General features: G+C 39.5%; 1 protein-coding gene across 9 annotated transcripts in view; it reads right to left on the reverse strand.

The window, feature by feature from the left end:
- The window catches only part of arhgap23a (Rho GTPase activating protein 23a), a 77346-nt gene that overhangs the window by 37506 nt on the left and 21203 nt on the right, over nt 1–18637 (reverse strand). For 3 of the 9 annotated variants that reach the window (XM_077494850.1, XM_077494833.1, XM_077494824.1), the window contains exon 1: nt 5847–6165. The exons of 3 other annotated variants lie outside the window; for them this stretch is intronic. In XM_077494850.1, the coding sequence (XP_077350976.1) occupies nt 5847–6065 (219 nt within the window). In that variant the 5' untranslated portion in view covers nt 6066–6165. Of the gene's footprint in view, nt 1–5840; nt 6253–18637 lie in introns of those variants that run through there. 3 more of the 9 variants (XM_077494842.1, XM_077494886.1, XM_077494816.1) reach the window with 3 other exon arrangements.

An 18637-nucleotide genomic window follows, 5' to 3' on the forward strand; every position in this document is an offset into this window, starting at 1 on the left:
ACTGTACATATTTAATGCCTAAGTGTGTCCTTTTAAGGATAATAACGACCCTCATTTTGGAAAAGTCCAAGTTTTAAGGATCCACAGACACCCTGCTATTGCACAAACCTTTCTGTGATACTTATCTACAGCTTGGGGAGTTCAAAAGCTTGAGTTGAATTGTAAGACAGGTAACAGAATCAGATTGCAAGTATGTTAAGTAGCAGTATGACAGCACCCGTATATGTGTGCAATATTTTGTCTTCGCTTAGGCACGGCTGATAATAGAAAGTAAGCATCTATTTTCCTTGTTTTTGCATGTCAAAGATACTTGAAAGAGGCATCAACATGAAAAGAAAAGAACTTTTGACTATAACTGTATTTTGACAAAATCTATATTGTGACAAAACGTACTTTTATTGGAAAGATTGTTAAATGAGACTCTGAAGGTAAATTGGTTTTAATGGTAAATTGGTAAAAAAAATTCATGGCAAAACAAGCATTTTTAAGCAAAACATGTAGTTTTCATTACAAAAAAACAGTGTTTGGTGGCAAAATACTTTTGGAAAAATAGTGATTTCATGACAAAAACATTCATTGCAAAATCTCACCCTTTTGGCAAAATTCATGACATAAAAAGTGCAATTCAGCGGCAAAATGTTTTTTGTTTTTTTTTGTTAATTAAACAAAACTAGCATACACCATAAGTAGCTTTCATGTCAGGAAAAGTCCAGTTTTTAGCATCAAAATATTGTGCATCTTGGAAGAATATTATCTTTTGATAGCATAACATAGGAGACTTCATGGAAAAAGTTTTATTCTCTTGAAAGGAAAATTGAGTGGGTGGCACGGTGGGTGAGTGGTTAGCACGTCCGCCTCCCAGTCCTGAGGATGCAAAATCGAGTCTGGGCTCCGGCCTTCCTGGGTGGAGTTTGCATGTCTCCTCCCATAGTCCAAAGACATGCATGGCAGGTTAATTGGGCGCTCTGAATTGTCCCTAGGTGTGCTTGTGTGTGTGCATAGTTGTTTGTCTCTGTGTGCCGTGCGATTGGCTGGCAACCAATTCAGGGTGTAACCCGGCCTACTGCCCGAAGCCAGCTGGGATAGGCTCCAGCACCCCCGTGACCCTTGTGAGGAGTAAGCCGTCAAGAAGATGGATGGATGGATGGAAAATTGAGTTTCCACGATGAAATCTCATTTCTGTGCGAAACTATATAGACTAGAGGTGTCAGGGCAAAAACTTGCATTTTTTGTTTTATCTGTTTATGAAGTCTTCTTGTTCATTCCACATTAGCAACACAACTGTAGCGTAAAGATGCTTGAGAGCAAGGCGCAGAGGGGGGTTGTCAAACTAATGTTAAGAAAAAGAAAAGCAGGCCCGAAAAGGAAGTGAAGGAGGACGAAAGGAGAAATTCCTCAGAGGGAGCGGTTTGGCCGGGGACAAGTCGGAACACACGCTAACGTTCAGGCAGCGAGTGAATAAGAGGATAAGAGGATGAAGAGAAGAAGAAAAAGACGGAGGAGGGGGGGGGGGGTGTTGGGTTATCGGGTCCGGGCAAACGGACAAGCTCCGGCACGCCAGTTTTCGACCGCATGGCCCCGCCCAGCACTTGGAAAACCGAAACCTGTGATTACTCCAAACACAGCACAGGCCTGAAGGGTCGGAGCGAGCAGCACGAGAACGTTGTTGAGAAGCTTCGCGTCTTTTGCAAACAGACACATGAGTGAGTTAGGGTTCATCTAAGTTTAGGTGTATGGTGAGTTCAAGAGACAGAAGTTCTCGTACGCTTACTTTTTTTATCAATTAGTATTCGCACAGCATAATAGCATCCATCCATCCATTTTCTTAGCCGCTTATCCTCAAAATGGTCACGGGGTGCTGGAGCCCGGAAACAGGAGTACCCGGAAAAAACCCACGCAAGTACGGGGAGAACATGCAAATTCCACCCAGGAAGGCCAAAGCCTGGACTCAATCTCACATCCTCTGCACTGGGAGGCGGATGTGCTAACCAGTCATCCACTGTGCCGCCGCATAATACCATTTTACAGTTTACAGAAAAATGTGGACTTTTGTGTCTTTGAACAAGGGGGTTTGTCTGGTTTGGTTTTGCTTGAATTAATTACATCAAAAACCTCTCTGAAAGACCATTGTAAATAAAAATGGTTAGCTTTAAGCAGAGATAACACTAATCATCTAGTTAAAACAAAACATCATTCCAAGAAAACACTAGATTTTGTCACGAAATACAAGATTTTGTCATGAAATCTATATATTTTGCCGCACAAAAAAATGCTACAATCCTCCTAAATCATGCTCCAAAACACATTTCCCATTGAATGCTAAGTACATATTTTGTTCTTGTCCTCGATTTGGAGGAAGTCACTTTTCACACGATGTTGATGACAGGAAGGCGGCTCAATCTGCAGAGGAAACCATTAAAAAGCACAAAAAACGTCAAATTGGCATCATCAGCAGTGGCATATGATGCCCCCGGCCCCAAATTCCAGGGTGTTTCCCCCCATATGAACAATACATTCCTTGAAAACACCATGAAAAACAGACATTCAGCATTAAAACCGCTACACCGCCATACTAAGAAAACGCATTCGCCACCAACACAAAATTCCAACCCGAAAACAACAGTGCAAGTTTGTGCACACCTTCTCATTCAATAGCATGAGAAATTCGCCATGAAGATTACAAATTGCCACAAAAGGCCTACAACCTTACTAGAAAACTATATCTTACCACTAAAGACTACTTCACCATCAAAGCTATTTAACAACAATGTAGTTTCCTCCATGAAAACTATACATTTGTTTAAAAAAAATAAAAATAAAATAAACATTTTGCCACAAAACACTACATCTCATGAAAACAGCAAGTTGTAGAACTTGCAATTTTTAGCCTAATGTACCTGAAAGACAAGAAAAAAAACAAGAGCTCGAACCGCCTTCATGCATAATAAATAGACAAATTCAAACATAACTAAATATATTTAAATACAGTCGCACTTTGACTTACAAGTTTAATTTGTTCCGTGAGCAAGCTTGTACTCAAATTTATTCATTTCCCTGTTGAAAATTAATTGAAACGCTATTAACCGGTTCCATTACAGCCCCTAAAAACATTTTTGTGTGGTTTAATGAAGATAAAACGTAAAAAAAAAATGGTTTTATCAAGTATACAGTCAACCGCCGGATACCACCCACAGATTTCCATATTCGCATATTTCGCTATTCACGGGCCAGGCTGGTACCAATCTCCTACAAATAGTGAGAGACTGACAGTGAACTGTGATTACTGTATATTTACTGTAGTATTTGTTGGATTTGGTGGGGTCTGTTGGTGTGCTTGAAGGTTTACTGAGTGAAGTGGATGAGTTTCACTGTGTGTCCCGTTCAGATGGCTGAAACGCTTCTGTGACTGTGGCTCTCCTTGCTCACACGCAACGGCATTAAAGTGACTTAATTGCTCTATTTGTTCTTCAATTCACGAGACACAGAAACTCAAATTTTGCTTTGCAATAGATCAAAATATATACAAAATACAAATAAAGAAAATTAAACACAAACGTACAAATACACGAAATTGTTTCTTTCATCTACTTTTATGGCAATGACAATTTGGCCATGGAAGAGATTTAATCCATTGCTATTGCTTCCAGTAAGCAAAATGGCAGTAGTCGTAGTAGAAGTAGAAGTAGTAGAAGAAGAAGAGCCGTCAAAGCAAAGCCCATCGGCGGGGCTGTAACAATGCTGTTTTTTTTTAAAGAGCTGAGAGCTGCAACCTGTTTGAAAAGTGGAGCTTTACGCACACGCCGCCACAAACGCTGACGAGGGTTTAATCCCAATGGCCGCCGCGTGTCTGCCGAACACCCGCCCGGCCCCCCTGGAGCCGCCGCCTGACCAGGAGGGCAGAGGGTAAGGGGGGGGGGGGGGGGGGAGGCGGTTAATTCCTCAACTGGCAGGTTCAAATGAGTGTAACAGGTGAGGTTATTAGGATGTTTTGAGCCTGTGTTAATATGAATGTCAGTTGGAGCAGATGCAAAGTCAGTTGAACCGGTTTCTCCATCATGGAAGCCGTACAGGATTATAGTTCTTCTGCGGAAACCGGCTTCTCCACCCCTGATGACCATTCCAAAGAAATATTTTCTAAACTGTTTTTGAAATTAATCCATTATCTGACCTGTACTATTAATTATAATGCAGTGTATGTACATAGGTGAACGGTTGCTGAACGTGTTTCTCTCTTCTAATTACGGCTTTGGAAGGACGACTTTCAAGGTGGCACTTTTAACAAGGTGTTGTGGGGGGCCTCGAGCTGTCAGAACTATGTGACCTAGAAGCAAACCACCAAACCTCCCCCGCCCTCTGCCAATGCTCTCGCCATTTAAGGTGTGGAGAAAAACACTGAAGGGAAGTGTGAAAAGTGAAGATTATGTGGATTTTCAAGTGTGTTTGTGGGAATTGCGGTCCATTAGTGAGGTCATAGGACACTGATGATCAGCCTTCTTGGGGTTTAGGTCATGGTTGTTGTACGTACACAACTAGGACAAATATGTCCTTTGGAATGTGCAGCCAACTCCGAAAGCCAAATGTTTAAACCCATCTCAATTACTATCCCAGCATGAATGCCACAAGTAACCGATTACTTTGAAAAAGAGTGACAACATTTCAATGATTGTGACAGCAGTGTTTCCAAAAGCACAACAAGTAGCATCAAATCAGGGCCAAATCTTGATGGCCGAAGTTAAAGCTTTTCTCTGGAATTATGATGTCATACTGTAGATCCAGATTAGTTAGATCTGGGAAGCTGCACGAAAACCCGGCATGGAGCTTTGACTTGTTTTAGTGGGCTTCTATAGACTAGAGGACACTGAATCAGAATCAGAAAAATCTTTGATGGCCAAGTATGTAGAAAATCACACAATACAGCACAAAACCTACAAGATGAATTCTCCGGTAATATGAGCTAAGCTCATATTGCAGAAACAAGCAACTATGACAAAGACCCAAGTATTGCAAGTTTTTACATAATGGAAGGCTACCATTTGTGCTAAGGTACCAACTGATGACAGCTGTGCAGATTATGGCTACGGAAACTACAGTATATATTTTGCCACAAAAAGTCAATAACCTTTCAAGAAAAGTTTTTGTCTCAAATCAATAACATTTGCCATTTAGAATATATATTTTGAAACAAATAATATATTCTTCCAAGAAAATATTTTGCCACAATAACAAAAGATTTGCAAAACTTTGCTTTGTCACAAAAATGCTAGTTTTTACCAGAAAAACTACACACAGTATTCTGCCACAAAATGTTCATTTTGCCATGATGAATTGCCCAAAAACGATCGTTTTTACACAGAGGACTACAAAATTTGCATCAGAAATTCTATTTCTTGTTATGAAAATGACACACATCATTGCCAACAACTACAGTTGGGCTTATGAGCACACTGTATGGTGAGAAAACGTCTTAATGCACATAAAATTCAAAATATGGTAGCAATTGTTTTGATATTTTCTGAGGTTGAAGTTGACACGAGTAGAGATGTGTATGTGAATTTTGGAAACGATTCATAGCATCTTTGTGTCATTAAGCATTGTTGTGCTCATAAGTTCACAGACTCTTGGGGTATGTAAACTTATGAGTTAAACTGTACGTCACATAACACGAGATTATAGCACAAAAACTACCAATTGCGTGTAGTTTTGTCCATGAAAATGACAGAATTTGTCACAAAACTGCTAATTATTTCCTTAAAATAGACAAGTATGTGCTACAGTCATGAATGTTCCGACCAATCGCGTTATGTCCCGCCACCATGATCCCATACGTGCCCTCTCCTTACCCTGACCTGATGGGCGATGTGGCGGCGTCCGACGGGCATGACCGGCATCGGCCCGGTGACGCCGCGCAGCACCGCCACCCAGATGCAGCGAGGCTCGGGGGAGCTGCAGTCCACTCCCACCGGGTTCTGGAAGCTCCAGTCGGACGCGGGGCATGGGAGCATAGCGGCGGGCATGGGAATGGTGCGGTGGTCGTCGCTCACACGCGCATCGCTAACCGAGCGCATGGGACACAATCTCAGCGGAGCATCCAGGACTTGACTGGCCTTCCCTTTCCCATCTCCGCAAGCCTTAATCCCGTAAGGTAGTTCCGGAGAGTCTCTGGAGAGAGAGTGACAGCGTGGCTGTCCCGCTGGTCTTCTGCGCACAAAGCCAATGCGTCCACCCCCAAAACACACACCCGGAGTGTCTCCTCCCCATCACCCTTCTTCACTGTGTATGGCTAAAACCTGACAAATCCTCTCATCTCCGTCAGCAAGCCACCAGAAGTCGAATTCCACCAAGCAGGAACAACTCATGTAATCCTCAAAAACATCATGCAGGACAGATGCCGTGGCGGCACGTGTGCTGCATGCGTGTGTGTGGAAGTGGGTGGGTTCACCAAAGAGTCACAAAGTGCCAGCTGACAAGAGAGGAAAAAGATCCAGATGTCAACGTGACCTCCAAGGCAACAAACAATCCAAAGTTTACAAGCACTTCAATTCAATCATCACCAAACTTTTTGCCACAAAAATGCTGTTCTTCAAAGTTTTAAAAACGTTATGTTTGCAAACAAAACATGAGAAAATGCCAAGAAATAGACACATTTTGTCACAGAATCTTAATATATAGAGCAGAGAAATGTGACATTTGTCCCACAAAACGTTGTTTGCTAACACCCCATTTTGCCATAAAAACAATCCAGTCAAAAGTTTACGTAAAACTTCTCATTCACATAAAATGAGCATGTCTTCCAAAGAAAACATAAGTTTGTCACAGGGCACTAGAATTCGTCATGAAAATTACATTTTAGAGCCCAACCGATTAAACGGCTTGTCAATTTTCAAAATGACCTTCAATTAGGGTTTGGCGATATAAACGGTATATTCAAAATAAGGTATAAATTTTGCTGAAGGTAGAGATTTTAACTCTACCGTCATACCGCGGTAGGGCATGTTGATGATGTCATTATATGGTGCATGTTGATGACGTCATCTGTGTCCCAGCTTTGCGCACAGCTCTCACTCAGCGTAACGACGGCGTCAAGCACCGAGTGCTGACTTTTAATTATGATTAGAGATTGCACACTAAATGTTGTTATCCAAAGTAAATGTAATCTTTCATTGTTTTATTAAATCCATTTACCTTCTATAAAGGACTATGCAAACGAGTAAGCAAATTATATATATATATTAGAGATAGACCGATATGCTTTTTTCAGGGCCGATACCGATTCCGATTATCGGTAGTCAAGGAGGCAGATAACCGATATTTGAAGCCGATATTCATTTGCAGTAAAAGTTAAAATGTTGGCACCAAATTTTTGAATAATGCAAACCCTAACCGTTCTTTACAATGGATTCTCACACTGCACTTTTCATTTTACATCCTTCTATCTGCAATAAGACGTTGGTGGCGGGGGGAGTTAAATGTGGGGGCCAATGTGACATTACCTTTTATAGCATTTGGGATACTTGTAATTTTATTCTATAAATGTTATATTTTTATATTTTGAAGTAATAGGAGGAACCCTGTCATTCAAAATGTGCATCAGCTGTGGCATTACTTATTACTACAGCAAAAAAAAATAAAAAAAATTCCATGAGAAAAACTATTCATCCCTGAACACCATACAGTTCTTGTAGACCTTATTATAATTATTGTTATTGTTACCATATAGACAGTTTTGATAAGCTGAGGATCTTAAATCGAGAACAGCAATATCATGCTACTCCTCTCTACAAGAGAACTGTCAAAAGACACTTCATCATGTAGTTTAGTGCCACTTAGGATGCCCCAATCAACGCAGAAAAAGGTAGAGTAAAATAACTTGGTTATAATAATAGTAAGAATAACTTGGTTAAACACACATTGTTGCGGTGGACCGCTGCCAGTTTCTGCTGTTTAATGTGTTTTACACTTATAGACACGTGTGTGTATATGGGCACACTATTCTCTCACTACTGTACTGTACTGTATCACTTAATGGCACAGATGTACTTGTCTAAGTAATAACTGGGCTGCAACATTGCTAATTCACATTAACAAGCACTATCTTAGCTGTCCACATGAATAGTTACTAACACACGAGAAAGTTATACAACACACCAAACATGAGCTCATTATTCAAAGTATGATGCACGTAACGAAATTACATCACTGAACATTAATTGCAGCCGACTACGGCCGTAGATGTTACATATTAGTGGCATCCATTGAGAGGATAATGTCCCAACTCACAGCAAACATGACGTGAAAAGAGAGACAAAACGAGCAAATAAGCACACTATACTTTATTGCACTTCTCTACTAATGCCAAACATACGGAAGAGAACACGTTCGTGTAGTTAAACGGTGTTTGAGACACTTAATTAGTTACGGAGCGGACTTTAACGAGGTGCACAACGAGCTGTCAATCAAATCGACGTCGAAGCTTAAGGCACACAATGGCAAACCAGTGCGACAAATAAACACAATATAAAGTAACTAAACGCTATTTAGTGTCACTGTGGCATCTCACTGCATAATAACCGCTATGCAACAAGTAGTGGACGTGACCCAGAATGCAATGTGTGCGTCACGAGAGGTAAATATAATGACATTACTCTACTCTTAACATGGAACTAGACAATATAATAATGACAACTGTTAATATTTGGAACCTTTCTAACAAACATTGTTTACTTAATTAAGTGAAAATGTGTGTGATTCCCTCCCCGAGTAGTTCAAGTAGCGAATTAGCTACTGGGTGTTAGCCTACATGCTAAGCTGAACACACCACTGTTAGCTAGCGGGGATTCAATGCAAGGCAATGCAGCTCCATTCATATAGTGCATTTAATACACAACATAATTCAATGTGTTTAGCTTATCATGGTGAAACGATCGGCGGAGTCTCTTCTCTTTTAACTTACCTTCGAAGCATGTGTGTCTCGCGTTGTGTCCGTGGGTGCGTGTGTGACCGGCTACTGTGATACAGGCATACACTACTGATTGGTTCTGGCTCTTGCACGGCTAACCAATCAAATGCTGCTATGGGCGTTACATTGCTGGAGTGGGACTCCATAACAGACAGAGACGCTCTGGGCTGCATTCGAAGCGAAAAGACGGAGTTTTAAATGGATCGCTCATATCGGCCGTCAGATTAATAAAACAGACCGATACCGATATGTACCAATATGTCAAATATCGGCCCCGATTATCGGCCCGACCGATTATCGGTCTATCTCTAAAAAAAAAAATAAAAAAAAATACACTTAATTCTATACCATGATATATACCGTTACCGTGAAGGGATAAAGTTTATATCGTGATATGAATTTTGGGCCATATCGCCCAGCCCTACTTTCAATGACTTATAGGGATGAAACAATAAGGGCAATATCGTGATATTGTGATATTAAAACTGCCACAATATCGTCGTCGTCATGTTCACAATATTTAAAAGGAACGCATTGTTAAAAAAAGTCAGGTTGATTTTCATTTGTGCAGTTCTAGCACTCTCTAGTGGCTAGTCTATTAATGCAATTTAATTTTCATTAGGGATGTTTTGGCCTTCTATGTTTAAAATCCATGCTAATTGTCAGATGAATGGAAAATTAATTTGCTTGTGAAGCGATCAATGTGTGCTTGCATTAGCAAATAAGTGCCTCAATATTGTTATTAGAGATTGTAGGTGGTTTATATGCATTGCTGTTATTTACAAAAGCACAATATTATTTTTTTTGTTTTTTTACAATATTGCGATTTTTTTTAAATATCGCCAACCCCCCCACAATATTGTGATAATTATCGTATCATGACCTTCATATCGTGATAATATCGTATCGTGATGTTTGGGTATCGTTACATCCCTAATGACTGGTGTTATACCGAGTAAACGCCGATAAATTCTTCTTTCTTTTCTGTGAAACAGTAAATGTTGGAATCCTTGTGCCATTTGACCACTACATTGAGCTCTTGATTTCCTTCAATCCAATAAGCATTTTTCCAGAGACAATAATATGTCCCAAGTTCTCGCATGACCTTGTGGAAAACCAGCCAATATTTACATTAGCAATGATGGATTCATGTTAGACTAATCGGCCGATTAATCAATTATCTGAATTTTTTTCTTCCAATTATCTGAATCGGGCTTAAAAAAAAAAAAACATATTGGTTCGGCCCTACTACATATTCTGTCCCAAAAAAATTAATCTTATTCCAACAAAACATTTTGACTCAGAAACAAAAAGATGTTGCTATGAAAACGATACTGTCAAAAGTTTGCACACCCAACTTTTGGCATGTACGACATCAAAAACATGATGCCATATAATACGCTATGTTCTTCCAAGAGAGCACAATATTTTGCACCACACATAAGACTATGCTGCGCTGCACAATATATAAAAAAAATAATATCGATATCACGATATTGGCCCATGCAATATGCACATCGCAGAGACATGCAATAATTTTCATATGGAATTGTATGCTTTTTATCTGAATTTGACCAGTCAGCCTCTAACTAAAATGTGTACCGCCATCCAATACTTGAACATTATCGAGAGGCAATTATAATTAATTAACTAAAAATGCATTGAATTAGCTTTTTTTGGTGAATGAAAAAAAAACCAATTCTTTAATTAGATGATAAAAGTGTGATTTTTTTTTTTTTGGTACATGTTAAATATCGCGATAATATCGATATTGCTATCTTCAGTAACTATATCGCATATTGCATGATTTTCCAATATCGTGCAACCCTAGAGTCATGAAAACATTTTTGATGGAAAACTTTTGCCATAAAGTCAACATATATTTTGTGTTATATTTCTTCCACAAAACCAATCAGTCGAAAGTGGGGAAGCAACTCCAAACTTTTGACTGTCCTGTACCCTCATATAGGGCCTCAAAAGTTATATTTTTCAAGAAAAAGCTATATTTTTTTACACACAAAAGAAATACTAAAATATTTTTTCTGAAAAAAATTATACATGCAGAAGTTTACAGACGCCGTCTCATATAAAAGCACGAGGAAGCAACTACTTTTACCTAACGTATTTTGCCACATAAACTATAGAATACACATAAACGTCTTTACACACAATCCACGTTACAGAGAGATGTAACCTCCACACTCCTCTTTCCCACCCCCCACATTAAACCGACAAACTTCACAGCAAACCGTCAGGCATCCAGATTCTGACAAACAAGCTTGGTTCATATGTGCTTACTATTTGGCTCGTGGTCACATGAACAAGCAGGATATTGTTGTTTTAGTATATTTTTCTATGAGATTTGGTGTTTGGTTCACACACAAATGTGTGAAGAAATGTCTGTTTCCACTTCTTACACTATCTCAGAATGCGGTAAATTGCCTTTATCTGCCTGATCCATTTCACACGGACGGAATACATGACATGGGAAAAAGGTCTAGAATAAACATATTCACTCAATTTTACCATGACAATTACCAGTACACATTTTGCCTGGGAAAATAAATACTTGATTTTGTCATGCAAACCACACATTGTGCCACAAAACTGCACGTTGGCCAATATGTACATATTGTGCAAGGAAAATCCTATCAGTTTTCCACAAAACACTAGGTTTGGACATGAAGACTACATATGTAGGCAAAAAAAGGCTATATCCTTCCAAGAAAACACAGAAAAAACATTTTACTATAAAACAATTTTGCCACAATAGTGCTACAGTGGATATAAAAAGTCTACGTAGTCACACCCTTGATCACATCAGTTTTTGTGCATTGAAATTGTTCTATAATTCCAAGAAAACAGTTTACCCATAACAAAAAAAAAAAAAGAAAAAAAAAAGAAAAAAGTACTGTATGTAATTACGCTTTATCATAAAAGCAGTTCAACTGTAAGATTTGGCTGGGATACATTGCCACTGCTCAACCGCCCTTGCAAAAGGAGGTACAAGTTGATCACTATGAACATCCAGTGGGTGGCGCTGTGGGGCAGCAGCACGTGTTGCTTAAACAGATTAGTTTGATGATAGCGTTTAATCACACAACACGACTGCTGGGCCAACAGATTAACAAAAGTCGGCCCTCCTGCCTTTTCTGGAATCTGGAACTGACTGTCAAAACGAAACAATGTGCTTCTTTAGTGTGCCACCACACTGGCAAACAATGTGTGGATTGAATCATGGGAGTAACAAAATACAGCAATGTGGCAAAAATGTCAAAATCAAAATGATGTACAAGCATAGCCACTAATATATAATAATTACAAAAATAACAAAAATCAAAAACAAAAATCAAAAACAAAAACCTTCTGACAAAAATACCCCCAAATAATTACAATAAAAGGAGCATAAAATAATAATAAAAAAACAACATTGAAAAATAGCTACAATAAAAAAAAAATGTTTAAAAAAATAAATAAAATGTATTCAAAATTCTAAATTATCTGCCTTAGTAAAACATTAATAAAATAATAATAATAATAATAATAATAATAATAATAATAATACAAATATTTCTGTACAAATATTTATTTAATGCAAAAAAGACATACACAAAAAAAACAAACTGAAAAAGTCATGGGATACGCAATGAGAATTCTGATATTTTGCTTTGCTCTATGAGTGAATCACGTGTTGTGGTGTTGCTAAAATGGTCCAAACAATAACAAGAGCAGTTTTACAGCGCGGGAGAAAAAAAAAAAAAAAAAGTGCCAGTTTTCCGTCTAGACAGACATTACTGATAATCTGTCCGCAAACCAACCAAGCAAGGGGCTCTGGCGCAAAGTGGACGCAGCTGTTTAAAGCAGGTTAATTTTACCCGGAATCTCGACTAAATCCATCCTTCCCCCCCAACCAACAAGACACACAGAACCCACTGGTCCTGCTGGCTGCGTATGCAGGGTGCTGTTCACAGCAGGCGGCCACTAGAGGGAAGCCACCGCTGGGACACATGACTTCTGGGGACTGTGTCAACTGGCACTTACTAATGGACGGCACCTCAGCCACACAGGTCACAGCTGCTGGAAATGAACTCTAAAAGCTCATGCAGCAGAGCAGGTGCAGTCCAAGTGCATGGACTGTGTGTGATACAGCTGAGGGGAGCTGGGTGCCCCCCCCCCATACATTGTGTGCCTTTAAAGTGCCGAAGATAACATAAAATGGCAAAAATGCACCACTCTCACCTCGCTGTTTGGATGAAAGCAGCCCACCTGACCAGGCATGACACACATTATGCATGCATTTTAGTGTGTGCGCGTGTTGTGTGCGGAGCAACCACGTGCCATCAGTCCATGTGAGACTCAGGCGCAAACAATTAAGCAAACTGCTTCCCTTCCCACCTGCACTCTGAAAGTAGACAAGAACAGAAGAACTTTGCCATGCAAGATCCAAAATGTAGGCTTAATGCATATTAAATTCACTGCCTTTGACAAGTATACTTGTCAATTATATTTTTTGAATTGGGCTAATTAGATGGGGGAGAATCTGATTATGCTCCACTGTAAATGTCAAACTTGGAAAACAACTTTACTGATGCACAACCACCAGTAGATTACATTATAGCCCCCTTTAGCCCATGGGAGCAATGGCTGCATTTTGTGCAACCTACATTTTTCTAGATTATAAAAGAACGGGTCAAGGCAGAAAGAAGTATTGTCATTTGTAGGGGTGCCAAAAAAAAAAATCGATTCGGCGATATATCGCGATACTACATCGCGCGATTCTCGAATCGATTCAATAATCGGCAGAATCTGGGGATCTTTTTTTTTGTTTTTTGTTTTTTTTTTTTTTTTTTTAGGATTCACACCTTGAGCATGGAAGAATGTTATATGAACGGCACATTAAGCCTTAATATTTTTATTTTAATGCTGTTCAAACATGAAACAGATTACAACCTCTATAAGACTGAAATTTCAGATAAATAAATAATACATTTTCATATAAATCTTACACTCTACAAGCTTACTGATTAGTATTTTCTAAATATGAATGAAAAAAAATCGCAACAATCGACTTATAAATTCGTATCGGGATTAATCGGTATCGAATCGTGACCATTCGTATCGGGATTAATCGGTATCGAATCGAATCGTGACCTGTGAATCGTGATACGAATCGAATCGTCAGGTACTAGGCAATTCACACCCCTAGTCATTTGTCAGTTTTGAATTATTTGTAATTATTGAACGTAATATTGTGTGGGTATTGAAAATTTTGAAATTTTCTAAAATGGCTGTCAATGAATGTGTTATGGTAATATTCATAAGAAACCACCAAATACACTCAGATGTTCTGCCAAAAGTTAAAATTAATGTTAAAAAAAACAAAAACGGATTTTGGCAATTTTAATGTCCCAAAAGTAGTACTGAAGTGGAAGGTCCATACTAGAGGTGTGCAAAATTTCCGATTCTTAGATTATTCACGATTCGGCCGTGGAACAATCGAGAACGATTCACAAACGTCCAAATTCCGATTATATAAATATGCCAAGGGAAGCGAAACGAGCGAAAAGTACGCGGAACTGAAACGCAGTAGCGCGCGCGGTCTTCGGGACGCTTTTTGGGACGGACCGAGAGTACACATCCACAACTCACGCCTCGAGATTCAAAACAACAACAAGCATGGCTGAGCTGACCAACCCACCTCTTCGTGAGATCAGACCTGCTCCGAAAAGGCAAACAACTTGAGGCGGAAGTATCAGCTAGCTGGCTGCAGTGCGTCGGTTAGCATTCTACAGGGCGCCGCGCAGTGATACGAACGAACGAACAGAAAAGTAGTGGCTGGCGGTAATGGCGTCTGACTTTATTCAGAAAAGAGTATTGTGGTGGAAATGTATCACGCTTTTGATAACAAAAAGTTTTTAGAAGAAAAACGCTTTATTTCCGAGACCCCAGCCAGCTTGCTGGACTATTTTCTTTTTTATTTTCTTCTCGTCCAACGTCGAACCAGAACTGGTGTCACCGAACGCTGTCAGAAAGAAGTCAGTGCTGATCGCACACACGGGAGGTGAGGATCAAATTGAGATTCATGTTAAAAAAGCCGAACGATCCCATTAATGTTTACACGTTCATGTTTACACAAGTTAAAAAGCAGAAAAGCACTTGAGTTTTTTTTTTTTTTTGTACCTCTGAGAAACTTTAATGTTTACATGTTCATCTTTACACAACTTAAAAAGCAGGAAAGCACTTTTTTTTTAGGCATTTGTATTGAAGTAGTAGTTCACATTGTCTTTCATTTATACCTCAATGCACTTTTGAGTGGATAAAAATAATATATTTTTGCTCAGTGCTATGTTTTATTCTGTTGAAGACTGAATATACTTAAAAGCTGTTGTTACAGAATGAGGACTTGAGTATTTTATTTACTGTTTCGAACTGTTAACTTGATACTGAAATAGTAGTTTATGTAGGCCTGAGAGGACTTTTGTACTATTTTTGTAACTAATGTACGAAACATTAAAAGCACAAAAATACATTGTTTTTTTTCTGCTGCCTGGGGGGGAAATCAATAATCGTTTTATAATCGAATCGTAGCCTCTGAATCGTAATCGCAATCGAATCGTGAGGTGCCCCAAGATTCCCACCTCTAGTCCATACAGAGAAGAAAGTCATTTTATTTTATTGTGCATTTTCACCCAAAATGTGCTCCTTATTATAAGACTATTGTTGAGAAAACTGCACTCACATTAAGACTTGCGCTCAACTAAATTTCATGTGCAAAATATTGTGCTATTCTGGTTTAAATGAACCAAAAGTGGTATAAAAATGGACATGAATAACACATACTTCAGAGGGAAAAAAAACAAATTTTTCACGTTTTTACTTTGCTGCGGATCTAGGGCCAACATTTGCTGCTTATTTATGTTATTGTTACCTATATATTTATTATTACAAATATTGAGAAACCAACTCACGGTACGCTCACGCAAATTTGTTGCTCAGTTAATTTAATATCTGCGATTGGCTGGCAACCAGTTCAGGGTGTACCCCGCCTACTGCCCAAAGCCAGCTGGGATAGGCTCCAGCACCCCCCGCGACCCTTGTGAGGAGCAAGCGGTTCAGAAAATGAATGAATTAGTTACTTTAATATTTTTTTAACATTATCTCAAACAGATGTTATGCTCAGCGAAAGTTATATTTCAACTGGTAAAAAATGAAACTTACAGATTTAAATAACAGGAATTATAATTAGGGTGTAAAATAGCGGCTATTACAACACTAACAACTAGTACTACTAAAGTACTAAAATTAGCCAGTTTGTAATTTAAATCCAGATTGGATGGCTTATTATTTAAGCCACGATAATAACACGGTAAAGTCAAAACACCCGGACAACCATATCTCAATGACAAAAAGTCACACTTTTACTTTTTCAGGCTGTGGATCCAAAATTTGGACTTGTGTAATTGACTTTTTTGTAAGAAACATGAACCTAAACTGACACTGACATTCTGCTCAACTTAAAATCAATTTCAATTGCGAAAATATAAACTACAAACCAGTTTAAATAACACAAATCCTAATATCTAGGTGTCAAATAAAGGCAATAAGGGGTTGCCAGATGTTGGGGACATCTGGAGAGGTGGGAGGTAAGTCGGCTGGGTGGGGTTCATCATCTGCATAACAAGGTCAGAAGTTGGCGAGAGACGGCGGCCGTGACACACATTCCCTCGCAGACACGCTCCAATTAGCTCCCGTTCGCGTCATCCACCCTTTTGCATCCAGACAAATTCCTAACCGTTTTTTACCGCAGCGGGAAAAGTGCTGCCGTGACACGCATGTACCGGAATCTCAGGATGTCGATGAATGATTTAACGCAGAGGTGGTATCACTAATTTATCCTATGAGCTGAAACCATTTGGAGCAGCCGGCCCTGGACTCACCGTTTCTTGAGCGATTGACTATCCCAAACAACCCATGGGGAAAAGAGAGGAGCTGGTCTGTGACGAGGAAAGATTATGACAGAAACAACCCCATCCCAAAAAAATCCTACGCTTCTTAAGAAGGGAGTTGAGGTTCCACGTTAAGCTAACAAGCTGGGCGTGTCTCTGCCCAGGCCACTTGGCAGTGTTTTTCCCTAGTTTAGTAACTACAGCTCATTTCAGATGGGTTTATTACAGGTCAAAGGTTAAGGTTGAGAAGAGACGCTAGTTAAGACAATATCAGAAAGACTCGCCAAAAAGGTGCGCTTGAACAAGCATATGTATAATTGACCCTCTGTAATGCCAACAATCTGACCTCAAATTTAAAGCTAAATGTACTCTTAAAAGCAAACAAAAATTCCAAACAAACAAATGAGTCATGAGCAACAAAAAAAAAAAAAAAAAAAGATATTCCAAGGGAAAACATTTTCAGAATTTTTAGAAGTAAATAAATGAAATTCTGGTTGGAAGCTACCCATGTGCAATACTAAAAGATTTGGTATTGATCCGACAGGTAAACACAGGGCCTGTGTGCCTCATCCTTTCCAATATTCGTAAAAAATAATAACTGTGAATGCATCATCAAAACATAAAATCTGTATGAATGTTCCTCAGCAAAAGCTAGAGCTTTGTTGCACTGAAAATTGTTTCTAAGGTTTGTTGAAAAGTGGTTCAATAAAAATACAAACATGCTCCAAACATGATGAATAATTGTGAAGAATCATGATTACAATATTGATCAAAGTAATCATGATTATTATCATCATTTTGGCCACAATCGTGCAGCTTGCTTAAAAATATCCCAGCTGAGTAAGTGGTGAGAGGTGGGGTGCATGGACTCATCGCCACTCGGCAGTCAATCACAGGGCAACTATCAACAAATAATCATTTATATTCACATTCACACCTATAGACTAACATGCGCGTTTTTGGAATGTAAGAGGAAGTACTCAGAGAAAACTCAAATAAGCCTGCTAAGAACGGCAAACACAACACAAGACACTGGAATAGAATTTCGAAACCCAGACCTCAAAACTGTGAAACAGATGTGTTACCCATTACCCGTGCGTATTGAAATTCACATGAGATTTTTCCGGCCTCTGAAGTTGTATACCTTTTGCATTGACATCAACTGTCATTATCTTAATAGTCTAAGCTGCAACTGCTATATGAACGCACGGTAATGTTCTGCTTTGGTGAGATATGTCAAAAAGGCAAAGGCAAATAAGTCCAGTTCATGGCAAACAAACAAACATTCCCAATGTCAAGTGTACCACTATAGTGTGAGCGTACCAGGGGAACTCATCGAGGAAATTTCCAGCTGATTGAGTCAGCGTCAGTTGCTTTTCAGCAGCTTAACTTCCTGTGGCGATGACGCCATTTGGAAAAGAGAGAGTGCCCCCCCACCCCGTCTCCGCCGTATCCCGCTTCATCTCTCATGTGCCGACCACAGCCGCTGGGAGCAATCAGAGCAGTTACGTCTGATCTGCAGTCAGAGCCCTCGTCCCTTCCCTTCCCTCCCTCCATCCATCCTCCTCCCGTTCTTCTCTTTCGGCACCCTCCTCCCTTCTGCATCTGGGCAAAGGCCACACTCCCGCAGCCAGAGGCCTGCATGTACAAAATTAGCTCATCTCCGCCTCTGTGTAATTACACCGGTGAGATTATAAGTTTGGTGTTCGCCGATGACGTCACTGGGACGGATAAA

This window comes from Festucalex cinctus, chromosome 1 (genome assembly GCF_051991245.1).
Source record: "Festucalex cinctus isolate MCC-2025b chromosome 1, RoL_Fcin_1.0, whole genome shotgun sequence".
Lineage (NCBI taxonomy): Eukaryota > Metazoa > Chordata > Actinopteri > Syngnathiformes > Syngnathidae > Festucalex > Festucalex cinctus.